Genomic DNA, 13,826 nt, shown 5'->3' on the forward strand with positions numbered 1-13,826 from the left:
AGAGCAGGCCAGATCGCGATAAGAGAAGGGAAAGGGGAGTGGTGGAAAATGCTGCTACTGCTACACAGGGACCTGGAGGGGAAGGGAAATACCGCTGCTGCTTCTGCACAGGAAGGGGGGGGATAGGAGGAAAATGCTATTGCTGCTGCATAGGGAAGTGGGATGGAAATGCTGCTGCACAGGGAAATGGGAAAAAATGACAGATAGTGGGAGGGAGGGAGACAGAAAGAAAGACACAGGGGCAGGGAGAGAGACAGAAAGACAGACAGAGAAAGGGGGCCAGGGAGAGAGTCAGCGGGAGACAGACAGACATATATTCTAGCACCCGTTAATGTAACGGGCTTAATGACTAGATAAAACCCTAAGCGGCGCATGCGTACTCCTACCTGCGTGTTCCATATGTCCGTGGCCAGAAGGAGTGCGTATGCGCGCCTACAACTGCCCCACACTCGCGAAGGGAGAAGATACAGAAACAAAGAAAGACTGACAGACAGCCAGGGAGAGAGACAGTAAGACAGGGGGCCAAGGAAGAGACACAAGACACTCAGGGGGACAGAGACAGAAAGAAAGGGGGGCAGGGAGAGAGATAAAAAACAAAGTAAGAAAGAAAGATACGCTTCAGCGACCCATTGTGCTAAAAGTCTACACATCTATTCTAGCACCCGTTAATGTAACAGGCTTAAACACTAGTACCCATATAAATGATATTGCAATAATCCAGGATAGAAAGTACTAGTGATTGCACTAGTAATCTAAATGATGATGGGTCGAAGTATTTTTTGATGGTCTTTAATTTCAATAATGTCAGGAAACATTTTTTTACCACTAAATTTGTGTGCTCAACCATAGTCAAATGTGTGTCTAATGTGACTCCCAATATTTTTTATTGTTTTAGTAATCGGGTAGTCGTGATCTTTTATGTGTAACGTTGCTTTGGTAATTTTGTCCGTTGGGCTTGCGAGGAAGACTTTGTTTTTTCTGTGTTTAGTTTCAGTTTGAAGTTGATTGTCCAATGTTCTATTTCGGTCATAATATGAGAAATGTATTTTGAGGTTTCGTTTGTTATGCTGTTCACTGGGATTAAAATGGAAATGTCATTTGCATATATGTAATAGTTTAAGTTTAGCTTTTGCAGCAAGTGTCCTAGGGATGAGATGTAAATGTTGAATAGTGTAGGTGATAGTGGTGAACTCTGTGGTACTCCCGAGGGGTTTCTCCATGAGTTTGAGTATGTCCCACCACTAACCACACGGTAAGATCTTTGTTAGGAAACCCTGTATTCAGTTTCTTACTCTTCCCGTAAGTCCGAGTGCATCTAGGCAATGTAGCATTATTTCATGATCAACAAGATCAAAAGCATTGCTGAAGTCTAGTTGTAAAATCAGTGCACTTGTTCCTTTGCTGAATAGGCCGTATTAAGGATTGAGGCTGGGACTGTCTCAGTGCTGAAACCTTTTCTGAATCCTGATTGGTGTTCGTTGAGAATGCTAAATTTGTCTAGATAGTTTACTAGCTCCAAGTTGACCAATCCTTCAAGTAGCTTGGTAAATAAGAGGATGCTTGCTATGGGTCTGTAGTTGGTTTTCAGGGCTAATGAGTTTTTTTGATCCTTAGGGATGGTTGTGATTAGTATATGTCCCATTTCCTCGTGAAATGTTCCTTCCACGAGAGTGGTTGTGACCCAATTAAAATAGATCCTTTTTAAAATCTAGTGTGGCTGTTTTCAAGGTCTTGGAAGGACATACGTCCAGTAGGCAGTTTGATTTTGTATATTTATTGAACAGGGTTAGAAATTGGTGCCAGTCTGGAGGTTCAAAATGGTTTCAGAGAATGTCTATTCTGGGTTCTTTTTCGTGGGGTCCGAGTTGGAATTCGAAGTTGGGTGGAGGGTGGAGGTATAGTCGTTTTTATGTCTAAGATTTTGTTGTTGAAGAAAGTGGCGAGGGTTTCTGCTGAGGGTATAGATTTGTTTTCCCGTAGCAGGATTTGAGTAGTAGGGATATATGTGAAGAGGAGGGGAGACGGGGGTTTTGTTGATCCTTGCCCTGTATTATTTATATTTATAAAATGACAATTGTACAGAATTGTTTCTTTTTATACTTTAATAAAATATGTTCAATATAAAATCATAACTATTTGAGGCTTGTGCGGATGGGATCAAATGGTTAACGGGACCGAGCTCGCGGGGACGGGGCAGCAATAGGGTTTTTAAAAATTTCAGTCTTATTAGTTTGCCGGTCCACAAAAAATAATTATTTTATTTCCGCCGGTCCATAGGTTTAAAAAGGTTGAAGAACAATGCTTTAGGGGACTCACCATGTTTCATTTTGAGATGCACAGCGTCCACTGATCTGCGTTTCGCCAATTCACTATCCAAGGGCTCCAGAAGGCATTTCCTCCGTGAAAACAAGCCATCTGTAATTCCCAGCCCTAGATGTACCAGAGGAGGCTAAGTCCATGGTTCCTGCACCCCCCTCAAGTGCTACATGACACGTGGGGTACGGATGCTCCCTCAACTGACCATCCAGCACAATCTTGGCATGATACAGGGGTAGAAAGGTCAGAGGAGTCCATTACACTTGATTAAACCTAAATCGAGGTGTTTTGAGGCAGAGGCTTTTATTGTAAAATCAGGAAATGCAAGATGGCCACTATGGCAATACCACACAGCAGCCCAGGGGAGCTTCTCCCAAGTTCAAAAATTTTTTTAAAAATGGGAGTTTTGGAGGTGAGGGACCCTATAGCTAGCCCCATAAACCACCAAAATTTGAATTTCGGGATTCCCCTTCACCCATCTGCCCAATTCCCCCTTAGAATAATATAGGCTGTACTAACAATGCAGCACTGTTAAAGCCCATCCCGGACCATCATAGGATCAAACACTCTGCACTTAAGCACCTGATAAATCAGAGGTGAATCTAGTTCCAGGAGAAGAGTCCTCAGGCTCCAAAAATGAAAATGCAGGCCGGCTAAACAGGCTCTCTAAAAGGATTGCCCTGTTAGCTTCAGACTTCTGCTCAGCGAGTCTGCATCTTCTCCCAGGCATATCTGCCCCAGGGCTATGGCGTCCTCTTGAGTACAGAAAGCCTCATAATTTGTATAAAAACCTGAAAATAAAAAATATATTCAGAGCAAATCCGAAAGACACCTGCTCGCAGAAAGAAAAACTGAAGGGCTGAGCATCGCCCAGTGACAAAGAGGAGTAGCTGAAAAATGTAGATGATGCCTTCTGCAATATTTGAGGGTTTGGGGGGAAGAACCCATTTATTAAGACTACTGTACCTTTGCACTGGAAATCAGATATAGCTGTATCCTTAATCCACAAAAAAAGAACATTTAAATACCTGGAGGCGTTAGAAGGGCTGTGGAGACAGAGTTGGAAGCAATTATGGGGGGAGTTGGAGTCATAAGAACATAAGCAATGCCTCTGCTGGGTCAGACCTGAGGTCCATCATGCCCAGCAGTCCGCTCACGCAGCGGCCCAACAGGTCCAGGACCTGTGCAGTAATCCTCTATTTATTCCCTTCTATCCTCAGTAAAAATGTACCAACTCTAGCTTCAAAATAAAAACATCTAATATTCTAATAGATGCTAAATTTATCATGTCATATTTATATCTTTGTCCTGGATCTAAATTACTGGTAAATGTAACTCATATTCACCAGTACTTTGATCCAGTACAAAAAATGCAAAGCCTAATATCAATACGAATCAAACAGAAAAATAAGAGGAGTCGAAGATTTAATGTACTGACTCCACAGCCCTTGTAATTAGACACTTATTTTTTTGGGAAAATTCCAGCAAAAAAAAAAAAAAAATCCGACTTCCAACCATCCACTTGCTTTGGAACCTGCTAGCATGCTTACCGTAAATTCTTCCTCTTCCTCCTCATCTCCTGATTCGCCAAAAATATCAGCAATAAGATTTCTGTAGAAATTTTAAAATCCAGAGCAGTTATTCCCTACTTAAAATTAACCTTATCATGTGAAGAACAGATTATATACTTTGTCATCTTACAAAATGCATAACCCTCTGAGGTCTAGATATTCGTTATCAATTCCAAAACTATTTTAATAGATCTCGTAAGATAGATCATATTTTCCCCTTTTTCTCCTCTTGTTCCTAAGACAATCAAAGCAGTTAGTGCTCTGGGCACCTCCCAAGCAAGGATCACATCTTAAATGTCATCATCTCTTAGAAGCCTGAATCTAAGTTCAGAGAAAAGAAAAGTTAGGCCTCCTTTATAGCAGCAATCAGTACTACTAGTCTTTTCTTTCTGCTATGTTAATTTACATGAACTTTCATATCGCAGAAAGCAGGAACTGTAAATGTCCCTTCTGTATCATAAATAATCAGTACAAACAATCAATACTTACTCCTCTTCATTCCCAGAGTCGCTCTCACTTCCGAACAGATCTTTCTCCTCATTTTTCTTCTCAGCCTTGTTCTTTGGTTCCTCCTCACCCTCACTGTCAGAAGTCATGGTTTTCTTCTTTGTCTTAGATTTTTCTGATGCAGCGTCACTGTCCGAGTCTTCACCATCAGAGACTATGTGGCTCTTCTTTGCAGCTGATAAGCACATATTACATAACATACTTTATTGGCAATATAAAATTGTTTGCTTGTGCCTTTTCTCCCCCCGCATTCCCTGTTTTTCTCCTCTGTTCTATATAATTTCCATGTCCTCATTTCATTTTCTCCCTCATCCAATGTATGAAAATATATTTCTCTATCATCTTCCATTCCCCATCCCTTAAAAAAATCAAGAACCCATAGTTAATACATAACAAAAGTTAATCAGTAGAGCTTCAAGAAACAAGGTGCTGATGTCACAAAACATAACCACCAGAAGTCAAAATGTTTTTTTACAAATCTGAGCTAGTCATTTACATATCTACTGCACACTGTGCAACTAATACCACAAAATTATTTTAAAACTTGCTTATTTTTGTTTAAAGTATTTAACCAGTTCCTGAAACTTTTAGTTCAAACAGCTTGCAAAACTGACAACCTTCAACCTGGTTGATCTAGCGCCATTCTTAATTATTAATGTCACATGACAAAGCTTTATTTGTTAAAAAGTGGCATCACCCAATTTCACATTGGCCAAATATTAGCTTTTTCTTCAGGATGGTTCAAGTAATTGAAATCAATACAATCAATAAATGAACATAAGAATTTATACGTTAGTTGACACATACAACACTACTACAGTGTACTTGACCAAGTGACTAAAGAAAGGGTTCCTGATAGTTAAAGTACATATTAGAATCTGAATTCCACAATAGTGCCTTGCAAAAATCTTCATACATTTGTTAAATTTTTCACATTCTGCTAAGAAATACAACTTAAAGTGCATTGAACAGTTTGTTTCACCAATCTACCCAACATATTTTGTGCTTTTGTAGAAAAATATACTTTTTTTTACAAACTGCTTCTGATAGTGGCTCCAGGGAGAGTAAAATGTCTTCCTCTCTTCCACAGGAAGAATTTCTTCCCAAAAGATTCCCAATTGCAAGCCTCTCTCTCTAGGGGCACCAAGGAGTGTGTCTCGGACCTCTTGGCTCTTTGAAAGCAATCTCAGCTCTATGGAATTGTGAGGAAGCTGCAGCTTCTTGGATAAGAACATAGCCTAAGAATTGCTGCTGCTGGGTCAGACCTGTGGTCCATCGTGCCCAGCAGTCTGCTCCCGCAGCGGCCCTTAGGTCAAAGACCAGTGCCCGAACTGACACCAGCCCTACTTGTGTACGATCCGGTTCAGCAGGAACTTGTCTAACTTTGTCTTGAATCCCTTGAGGGTGTTTTCCCCTATAACAGACTCCGGAAGAGCATTCCAGTTTTCCACCACTCTCTGGGTGAAGAAGAACTTCCTTACATTTATACGGAGTCTATCCCCTTTTAACTTTAGAGAGTGCCCTCTCGTTCTCCCTACCTCGGAGAGGGTGAACAACCTGTCTTTATCTACTAAGTCTATTCCCTTCAGTATCTTGAATGTTTCAATCATGTCCCCTCTCAGTCTCCTCTTATCAAGGGAGAAGAAACCCAGTTTCTCTAATCTCTCGCTGTATGGCAACTCCTCCAGCCCCTTAACCATTTTAGTTGTTCTTCTCTGGACCCTTTTGAGTAGTACTGTGTCCTTCTTCAAGAACGGCGACCAGTGCTGGACGTAGTATGAGGTGAGGGTGTACCATGGCCCGGTACAGCGGCACGATAACCTTCTTCGATCTGTTCGTGATCCCCTTCTTAATCATTCCTAGCATTCTGTTTGCCCTTTTCGCCGCCGCCGCACATTGTCTATAGTGTGTAAACTCATGGAAACACTGATCAAACAGAATATTGACACAATCCTAGACGAAAAAAAACTGCGTGATCCACACCAACACGGGTTCACCCAGGGAAGATCTTGCCAATCTAATCTGATTAGCTTTTTTGACTGGGTTACTAGACAACTGGACGCCGGAGAGTCACTGGACGTGGTATATTTGGACTTCAGTAAAGCATTTGATAGCGTCCCTCATCGAAGATTACTGAACAAGCTGAAATCGATAGGATTAGGAGACACTCTAACTACATGGGTTGGGGATTGGCTGAGCAGTAGACTTCAGAAGGTGGTGGTGAATGGTACCCCATCCGAAGCATCGGAAGTGATCAGTGGAGTGCCGCAGGGCTCGGTCCTGGGCCCGATTCTATTCAATTTATTCATAAGAGATATGACGCAGGGACTTAGAGGAAGGGTATCACTGTTCGCCGACGACGCCAAACTTTGCAACATAGTAGGCAGAAGCTTATTACCTGATGATATGACACACAACCTACTGCTTCTGGAACAATGGTCGACTACTTGGCAGCTAGGCTTCAATGCTAAAAAATGCAAGATAATGCACCTGGGTAAGAGAAACCCGCGCAGAACTTATGTACTAAATGGTGAGACCTTGGTTAGGACCACGGCGGAACGCGATCTAGGAGTGATCATTAGTGAGGACATGAAGGTTGCCAATCAAGTGGAGAAGGCTACCTCCAGGGCAAGACAAATGATGGGATGTATCCGCAGAGGTTTTGTCAGCAGGAGACCTGAAGTTATGATGCCGTTGTACAGAGCCACTTGGAGTACTGTGTTCAGTTTTGGAGACCACACCACCGAAAGGACGTGCTGAGGATCGAGTCGGTGCAGCGAACGGTCACCAGGATGGTCTTGGAGCTCAGGGATCTCACGTATGAAGAAAGACTAAAGAAATTGCGGCTGTACTCACTTGAGGAAAGAAGAGAACGGGGAGATATGATTGAAACGTATAAGTACATCACGGGACGCATCGAGTCAGAAGAGGATATCTTCTGGCTCATGGGACCCTCGACCACCAGAGGGCATCCACTGAAAGTCAGGGGAGGGAAGTTTCATGGCGACTCCAGGAAGTACTTCTTCACCGAAAGAGTGGTGGATCATTGGAACAGACTCCCACTCCAGGTGATAGAGGCCAGCAGCATGACGGATTTTAAGAGAAAATGGGATACTCACGTGGGATCGTTAAGGGAGTAAACTCAGGGGGGAGGGATACTTGGAATGGGCAGACTTGGTGGGCTATAGCCCTTTTCTACCGCTTTTTTCTATGTTTCTATTGTGCGGATGGCTTCATCGACTTCTCAACCAGCATTCCCAAATCTCTTTTCTGGGGGATCTCTCCAAGTACCGCCCCAGACATCCTGTATTCGTGTATAAGATTTTTGTTAGCGACAGGCATCATCTTACATTTATCCACGTTCAACCTCATTTGCCATGTTATGGCTCATTTCTCGAGCGTGTTTATGTTACGTTGCAGATCTTCGCAATCCTCCTGCGTCTTCACTACTCTGAATAACTTAGTATCATCTGCAAATTTAGTCACCTCACTCGTCGTACCAATTTCCAGATCGTTTATAAATATGTTGAACAGCACAGGTCCAAGCACCGAACCCTGTGGCACTCCACTGGTGACGCTTTTCCAGAGCCTTATCAAATTTACTAAAGGTAAATTGTGCCAAACGAACCTGATTGAAATTTTTGATTGGGTGGTGGTTAATAGAAGTCGCTCGGAGGAAGAAAAGGTGAGTAGTGGAGTCCTCAAGGTTCGGTGCTGGGGCCGATCCTGTTCAATATGTTTGTGAGTGACTGCTGAAGGGTTAGAAGGAAAGGTTTGCCTTTTTGCTGAATATACCAAGATTTGTAACAGAGTAGACACCGAGTAGGGAGTGGAAAACATGAAAAAGGATCTATAAATGTTAAGAGGAATGGTCTAATATCTGGCAACTAAACTTCAATGCAAAGAAATGCAGAGTACCAGCCACCGACGCCCGCAGTTGCCGGACTGGCTCAGCCTCGGAGCCTGGCCTGCAGAGGAGGGGAAACTCGCTAGGGGCACCAGCGGCAAACGGACCTGACCTGCAGAGGGGGAAAACTTGCTAGATCTGACCTGCAGACTTGACCTGCAGAGGGAGGAAACTCGCCAGTGGCACCAACAGCAAACGGACCAGCTCAGCCTCGGAGCCTCGTTCTGGCCCCGGTGGGCATGAGAGCCTGCTCTGCCCATCCTAGGCCTGCCAGGAGATTTGAATTCAGCAGAGGTGGGAAAGTAGCCCACACCAGCCACCGACGTTGGCAGTTGCCGGACTGGCTCAGCCTTGCAGCCTGACCTGCAGAGGAGGGGAAACTCGCTAGGGGCACCAGCGGCAAATGGACCTGACCTGCAGAGGGGGAAAACCCGCCAGATCTGACCTGCAGACTGACGCTGATTCCTGGCAGATGAAAGCCAGTCCCTCAACTTCTACATCTAGCTAATTAACTTCAGTATTTCTTCATTCTTTCTTTCTTCCAAGTCTTTAAACTCTCTACTTCTACCTAACCAACAAGCAACCAAACCTTTCACACTTAACAGGCGGACCACGCAAATCACTCTATCCCCAAACCATTTTTTAACAGGCAGACCACACTATCCTCTAACATTTAGATCAGACTCTCTAGTACACTAACAAGTAGGCAACCTTAACTGACAATCAACTAACTACTCTATCCCTCTGACCAAGAACTAACTAACTAACTTTATCCCTCCAACCTCAACACTTTCTGACCAACACCTAACAGCCCCCATCCTGACAATTATCTAAAAATAAAAAACAAAAAAAACCCTTTTGTAAATGGCAGGCAGATCTAGAAGCAGCATGACTTCAATCTAGACAGGCAGTTCAGTTGCCGAAAGTACCCAGGGGATGGCTACGGTCTTCGTGCAGATGGAAGGGGAGCCAGGACGGAGGGCAGAGGTCTCTGTACAGACCGAGGCCATCCCATCAAAGATGTCTGCAGTCTCCACACAGACAGAACCAATGGATCAGCCAGATGAAAGCCTTCTGCTAGAGCTGAGGAGCCTGAGAGAGGAGGTTCAACGCTTACGAAGCATCCAAGACGACGAAACCTTCATCGACGGAGTCATCCAGGAGCTGTCTCAGACCGCCGAACAGGAACCTGACAAGACCATATTAGAGACACCCAAAGCTTCCAAACCTACAAACTTGAATCCAACCATTGGAATTCAGGAAGTTACTGGAGACGCTGATTCCTGGCAGCTGGTGACTTCCTCCACAGGGAAACGCAGAAAACCTTATTCTGTTTCTTTCTCTCACATACAGGGCAGCTCTACATCGACACCACAAATCACCCTTAGGAACAGATACCAGCTGCTACAGGAAAGTCCTGATAACGAGGTACAGGAAGTTGTTCAGCAGACGGTTCCATTTCCGGAGTCAACAGGTCGGCCCATCCCTAAGAAGCACAGAGTGGTGGTCATCGGGGATTCGCTGCTAAGGGCCACTGAGGGACCAATTTATAGACCAGACCTGCAATCAAGAGAGGTCTGCTGTTTGCCGGGGGCCAGGATCCGGGATGTAACAGCTTGCCTGGGTAGACTCATCAAGCCCCGTGACCACTTCCCCATGATTCTCAACCACGTCGGAACCAACGACACTGCCAGGAGCACCCCGGAGAGCATACCCGAAGACTTCAGGGCCCTGGGTGAGAAGCTGTGGAGGATGGAAGCGCAGGTGGTCTTCTCCTCGATCCTCCCAGTGAGGAGCAAGGGCAGTGCCAGGGAGGATCGTATCTGGAGGGTGAACGACTGGCTGCAGGGATGGTGTAAGGAGATGAAATTTGGGTTCCTGCACCATAGAGAGGCACTGCAAGAACTGCAGGGACCAGACAGATTACACCTGACCAGAAGAGGGAAGAACGTCCTTGGACACCGTCTAGCTCGCCTACTTCACAGGGCTTTAAACTAGGTAAGTTGGGGGAGGGTATGGGCACAAACAACCTACCTGACGAGCTAAACTGCCTATACTCTTTTGATACTGGGGTAAGTAAACACTATAATTCTGGGTCATATTATAATTATGGGTCACATTACAATTCTAGGTCACATTGTAATTCTGGGTCTAGTGGGAGTACACCTTGCAATTCTGGGTCTAAGGGGAGTACACATTGTAATCCTGGAACCAGTGAGAGTACACACATTGCAAATTGTACTAAAGGAGTTCAAGTAGCCCAAGCAGGAATATCCCCACAGGGTACACACATTTCCGAGTCTGAGATAGGAGCACACCGTAGCTCTGGGTCTGGGGAGACCTGGACAGGTACATGCTGTAGCTCTGGGTCTAGGGAGGGTAAGAAACATGCGAATAATGCTAAAGGTGTCCTAGTTGTTAAAGCGGGAATATCCCCACTGAGACGTAACAAACACACAACATGGAAGGCTATGTACGTCAACGCCCACAGTCTGGGTAACAAGATCCTGGAATTGGAAACAGAAATGAGGAATGCCGACCTGGATGTGGTGCCAATTTCTGAGTCCTGGCTCACAGACTCCCACGGGTGGGACATGGTCATACCGGGTTACAAATTGCTTCGCCGGGACAGGGAGGGAAAAATGGGAGGAGGTGTAGCATTATATACTAAAGATGACATTAAGGTCACCAGAATCACAGATGTACAGTACACTGGGGAATCCCTTTGGGTAAATTTGGCCAGAGGGAAGGACAAATTCCTGTATCTTGGCGTAGTATACAGACCCCCAAGACAACAGGATGACTTAGATATGGAATTAATCGGAGATATAGAGAATATCACCTTGTGTGGGAACACAGTATTGTTAGGTGACTTCAACATGCCTGATGTGGACAGGGTCACTTTCCTCTGCTTCCGGCAGCAGCAGGAAGCTATTAAACTCCTTGAAGGGAGCAACACTCAGGCAACTGGTGTTGGAACCAACAAGGGTCAGGCGATACTGGACATGATACTTACCAATGGAGAAAGTGTCACAGAGGTCTCGGTGGGCGACACATTGGCCTCCAGTGACCACAACATGGTATGGTTCAATCTCAGGAAATGTTTCACTAAATCTACCACACTGACCAAGGTCCTCAAATTCAAGGACACAAACTTCTAAGCCATGCGAGACAGACGCTACAAAGCCAAGCAGAAACCGATAACGTGGAAGAAATGTGGTCGACTTTGAAAGCCACCATACAGGAAGCAACAAACCGCTATGTTAAAACAGTAAGTAAACGGAGTAGGAACAATAAGCCACAGTTGTTCTCTGCGGAGATCTCGGACCTCATCAAGGAGAAGAAAAAAGCATTCATCTCTTACAAACAATCAGGGAAACAGGACTCTAGAGTAAACTATCTGGCCAAGTCAATAGCCGTCAAAAAGCAGTTAGGGAAGCCAAATTCAGCATGGAGGAGTCTCTAGCAAAGAACATCCAGAAAGAAGATAAATCCTTCTTCAGGTATATCAGTGACAGAAATAAGAACACAGGCGGGATAGTACGTCTCAGAAAACCAGACGGAGACTATGTAGAAACGGACTCGGAAAAAGCCCAACTGTTAAACGAATACTTCTGCTCAGTCTTCACCCGCGAGGCGCCGAGACTCGGCCCTTAGTTACAGACAAGGGTTGAATCAGTTGACCCATTTAGTAATTTCCAGTTTACACCCAGCAGTGTCTACTGCGAGCTGTCAAAGCTCAAGGTTAACAAGGCAATGGGGCCTGACAACCTATACCCCAGGGTGCTCAGGGAATTGTGTGATGTCTTAGCGGAACTGCTATCCGCGCTCTTCAATCTCTCCCTTAGTACAGGTAACTTCCCGATGGACTGGAAGACGGCTAACGTCATTCCACTTCATAAGAAAGGCTCCAAGATGGAGACAGCAAACTACAGACCAGTGATTCTCACATCAATAGTGAGCAAACTAATGGAAACTCTAATCAAACGCCAATTGGATATGATCATGAACGAGGAGAGTCTACGGGATCCCCATCAACATGGATTTACTAAGGGGAGATCCTGCCAATCCAACCTGATCGGCTTCTTTGATTGGGTGACGAGGAAGCTGGATGCTGGGGAGTCCCTGGACATCGTTTACCTGGACTCAGTAAAGCATTCGATAGCGTACCACACCGCAGGTTGCTGAGCAAGATGAGTTCTATAGGATTGGGTAACACATTGACAAAATGGATTGGGAACTGGCTTGGAGGTAGGCTTCAGAGGGTAGTGGTGAACGGCACTCCCTCCAAAATGACGGAGGTGATCAGTGGAGTACTGAAGGGCTACGTCCTGGGCCCGATCCTGTTCAACATAAGAACATAAGAAGTTGCCTCCACTGGGTCAGACCGAGGTCCATCTCGCCCAGCGGTCCGCTCCCGCGGCGGCCCATCAGGTCCGCGACCTGTGAAGTGGTTTCTGCCTACTTCTATAACCTACCTCAAGTTATATCTGTACTAGAGAGCTGCACGGGAACGGGGATGACGGGAATCCCGCGGGACCCGCGGGGATCCCGCGGGTTCCCCCTTTGGGTCACGGGGATCCCGTGGGGACGCCCCCTAGGGTCGCGGGGATCCCATGGGGACGCCCCCTAGGGTCGCGGGGATCCCGTGGGGACGCCTCCGAGGGTCGCGGGGTTCCTGCGGGGTTGGATCGCAGTACACTGCATTTGAGCCGCGAGGGTAGCCTCCTCCTCCTTACCTGCATTGTCGCAGCACACAGCCGAACGGAAGTCTTTCCGATGTCAGCGCTGACGTCGGAGGGAGGGCTTAAGCAAAGCCCTCCCTTCCTCCGACGTCAGCGCTGACATCAGGAAGACTTCCGGTCGGCTGTGAGCGGCAGGGCAGGTAGGAAGAAGGCAATGGCGAACGAAAGAGGGGGGAGGGGGCGGTCCGCCCCGAAGAATGTGCACAGCTGGTCAGGTCCCCCGATCGACCGACAACAGGCCCGGCCGACAAACCTCCCTGCCCTGTAGCCGCGAATCTAAATTACCTCTTACAGCAGCTTCAATACTCCAGCTGCTGTAAGAAGGTAATTTAGATTCGCGGCTACAAGACAGGGAGATTTGTCCGACCGGGCCTGTTCTGTTGTCGGTCGGGTGCGGAAACGCCACAAAGGTAAGGAGCAGGGAGGGAGGAAAGGTGGAGTGGAGAAGAAAAGACGCTTAAGGGGGGAGAAGGCCGCTGAAAGCTCTGGGGAAGACAAAGGAGTGGAGAAGGACGCTGAAAGGACATGGGGTAAACGGGAGGAGGGGGGGAAGGATGCTGAAAGCACATGTTGAAGACAGAGGGGGGTGAAGGACCCTGAAAGCACTGGGGAAGACAAAGGGGTGGAGAATGCCACTGAAAGGACATGGGGAAAACAGGGGTGGAGAAGGCCACTGAAAGGAAATGGGGAAAACAGGGGGGGAGAAGGCCGATGAAAGGATATGGGGAGGACAGAGGGGGGAGAAGGCCGCTGAAAGGACATGGGGAAGACAGAGGGGGG

The 13,826-nt window shown here is 46.1% G+C and overlaps 1 protein-coding gene across 3 annotated transcripts in view; it reads right to left on the minus strand.

Annotated features, from left to right (window-relative positions):
- The window catches only part of IWS1 (interacts with SUPT6H, CTD assembly factor 1), a 278,708-nt gene that overhangs the window by 162,227 nt on the left and 102,655 nt on the right, over positions 1-13,826 (minus strand). For all 3 annotated transcript variants that reach the window (XR_004540561.1, XM_033957615.1, XM_033957616.1), the window contains exons 4-5: positions 4,377-4,569; positions 3,867-3,927 (exon numbers count right to left, since the gene is read on the minus strand). Coding sequence is in view for 2 of the 3 variants with exons in the window: in XM_033957615.1 (XP_033813506.1) it covers positions 3,867-3,927; positions 4,377-4,569 (254 nt within the window). In the remaining variant the exon portion in view is untranslated. The remainder of the gene's footprint in view (positions 1-3,866; positions 3,928-4,376; positions 4,570-13,826) is intronic.

This window comes from Geotrypetes seraphini, chromosome 9 (genome assembly GCF_902459505.1).
Source record: "Geotrypetes seraphini chromosome 9, aGeoSer1.1, whole genome shotgun sequence".
NCBI classification, from domain to species: Eukaryota; Metazoa; Chordata; class Amphibia; order Gymnophiona; family Dermophiidae; genus Geotrypetes; species Geotrypetes seraphini.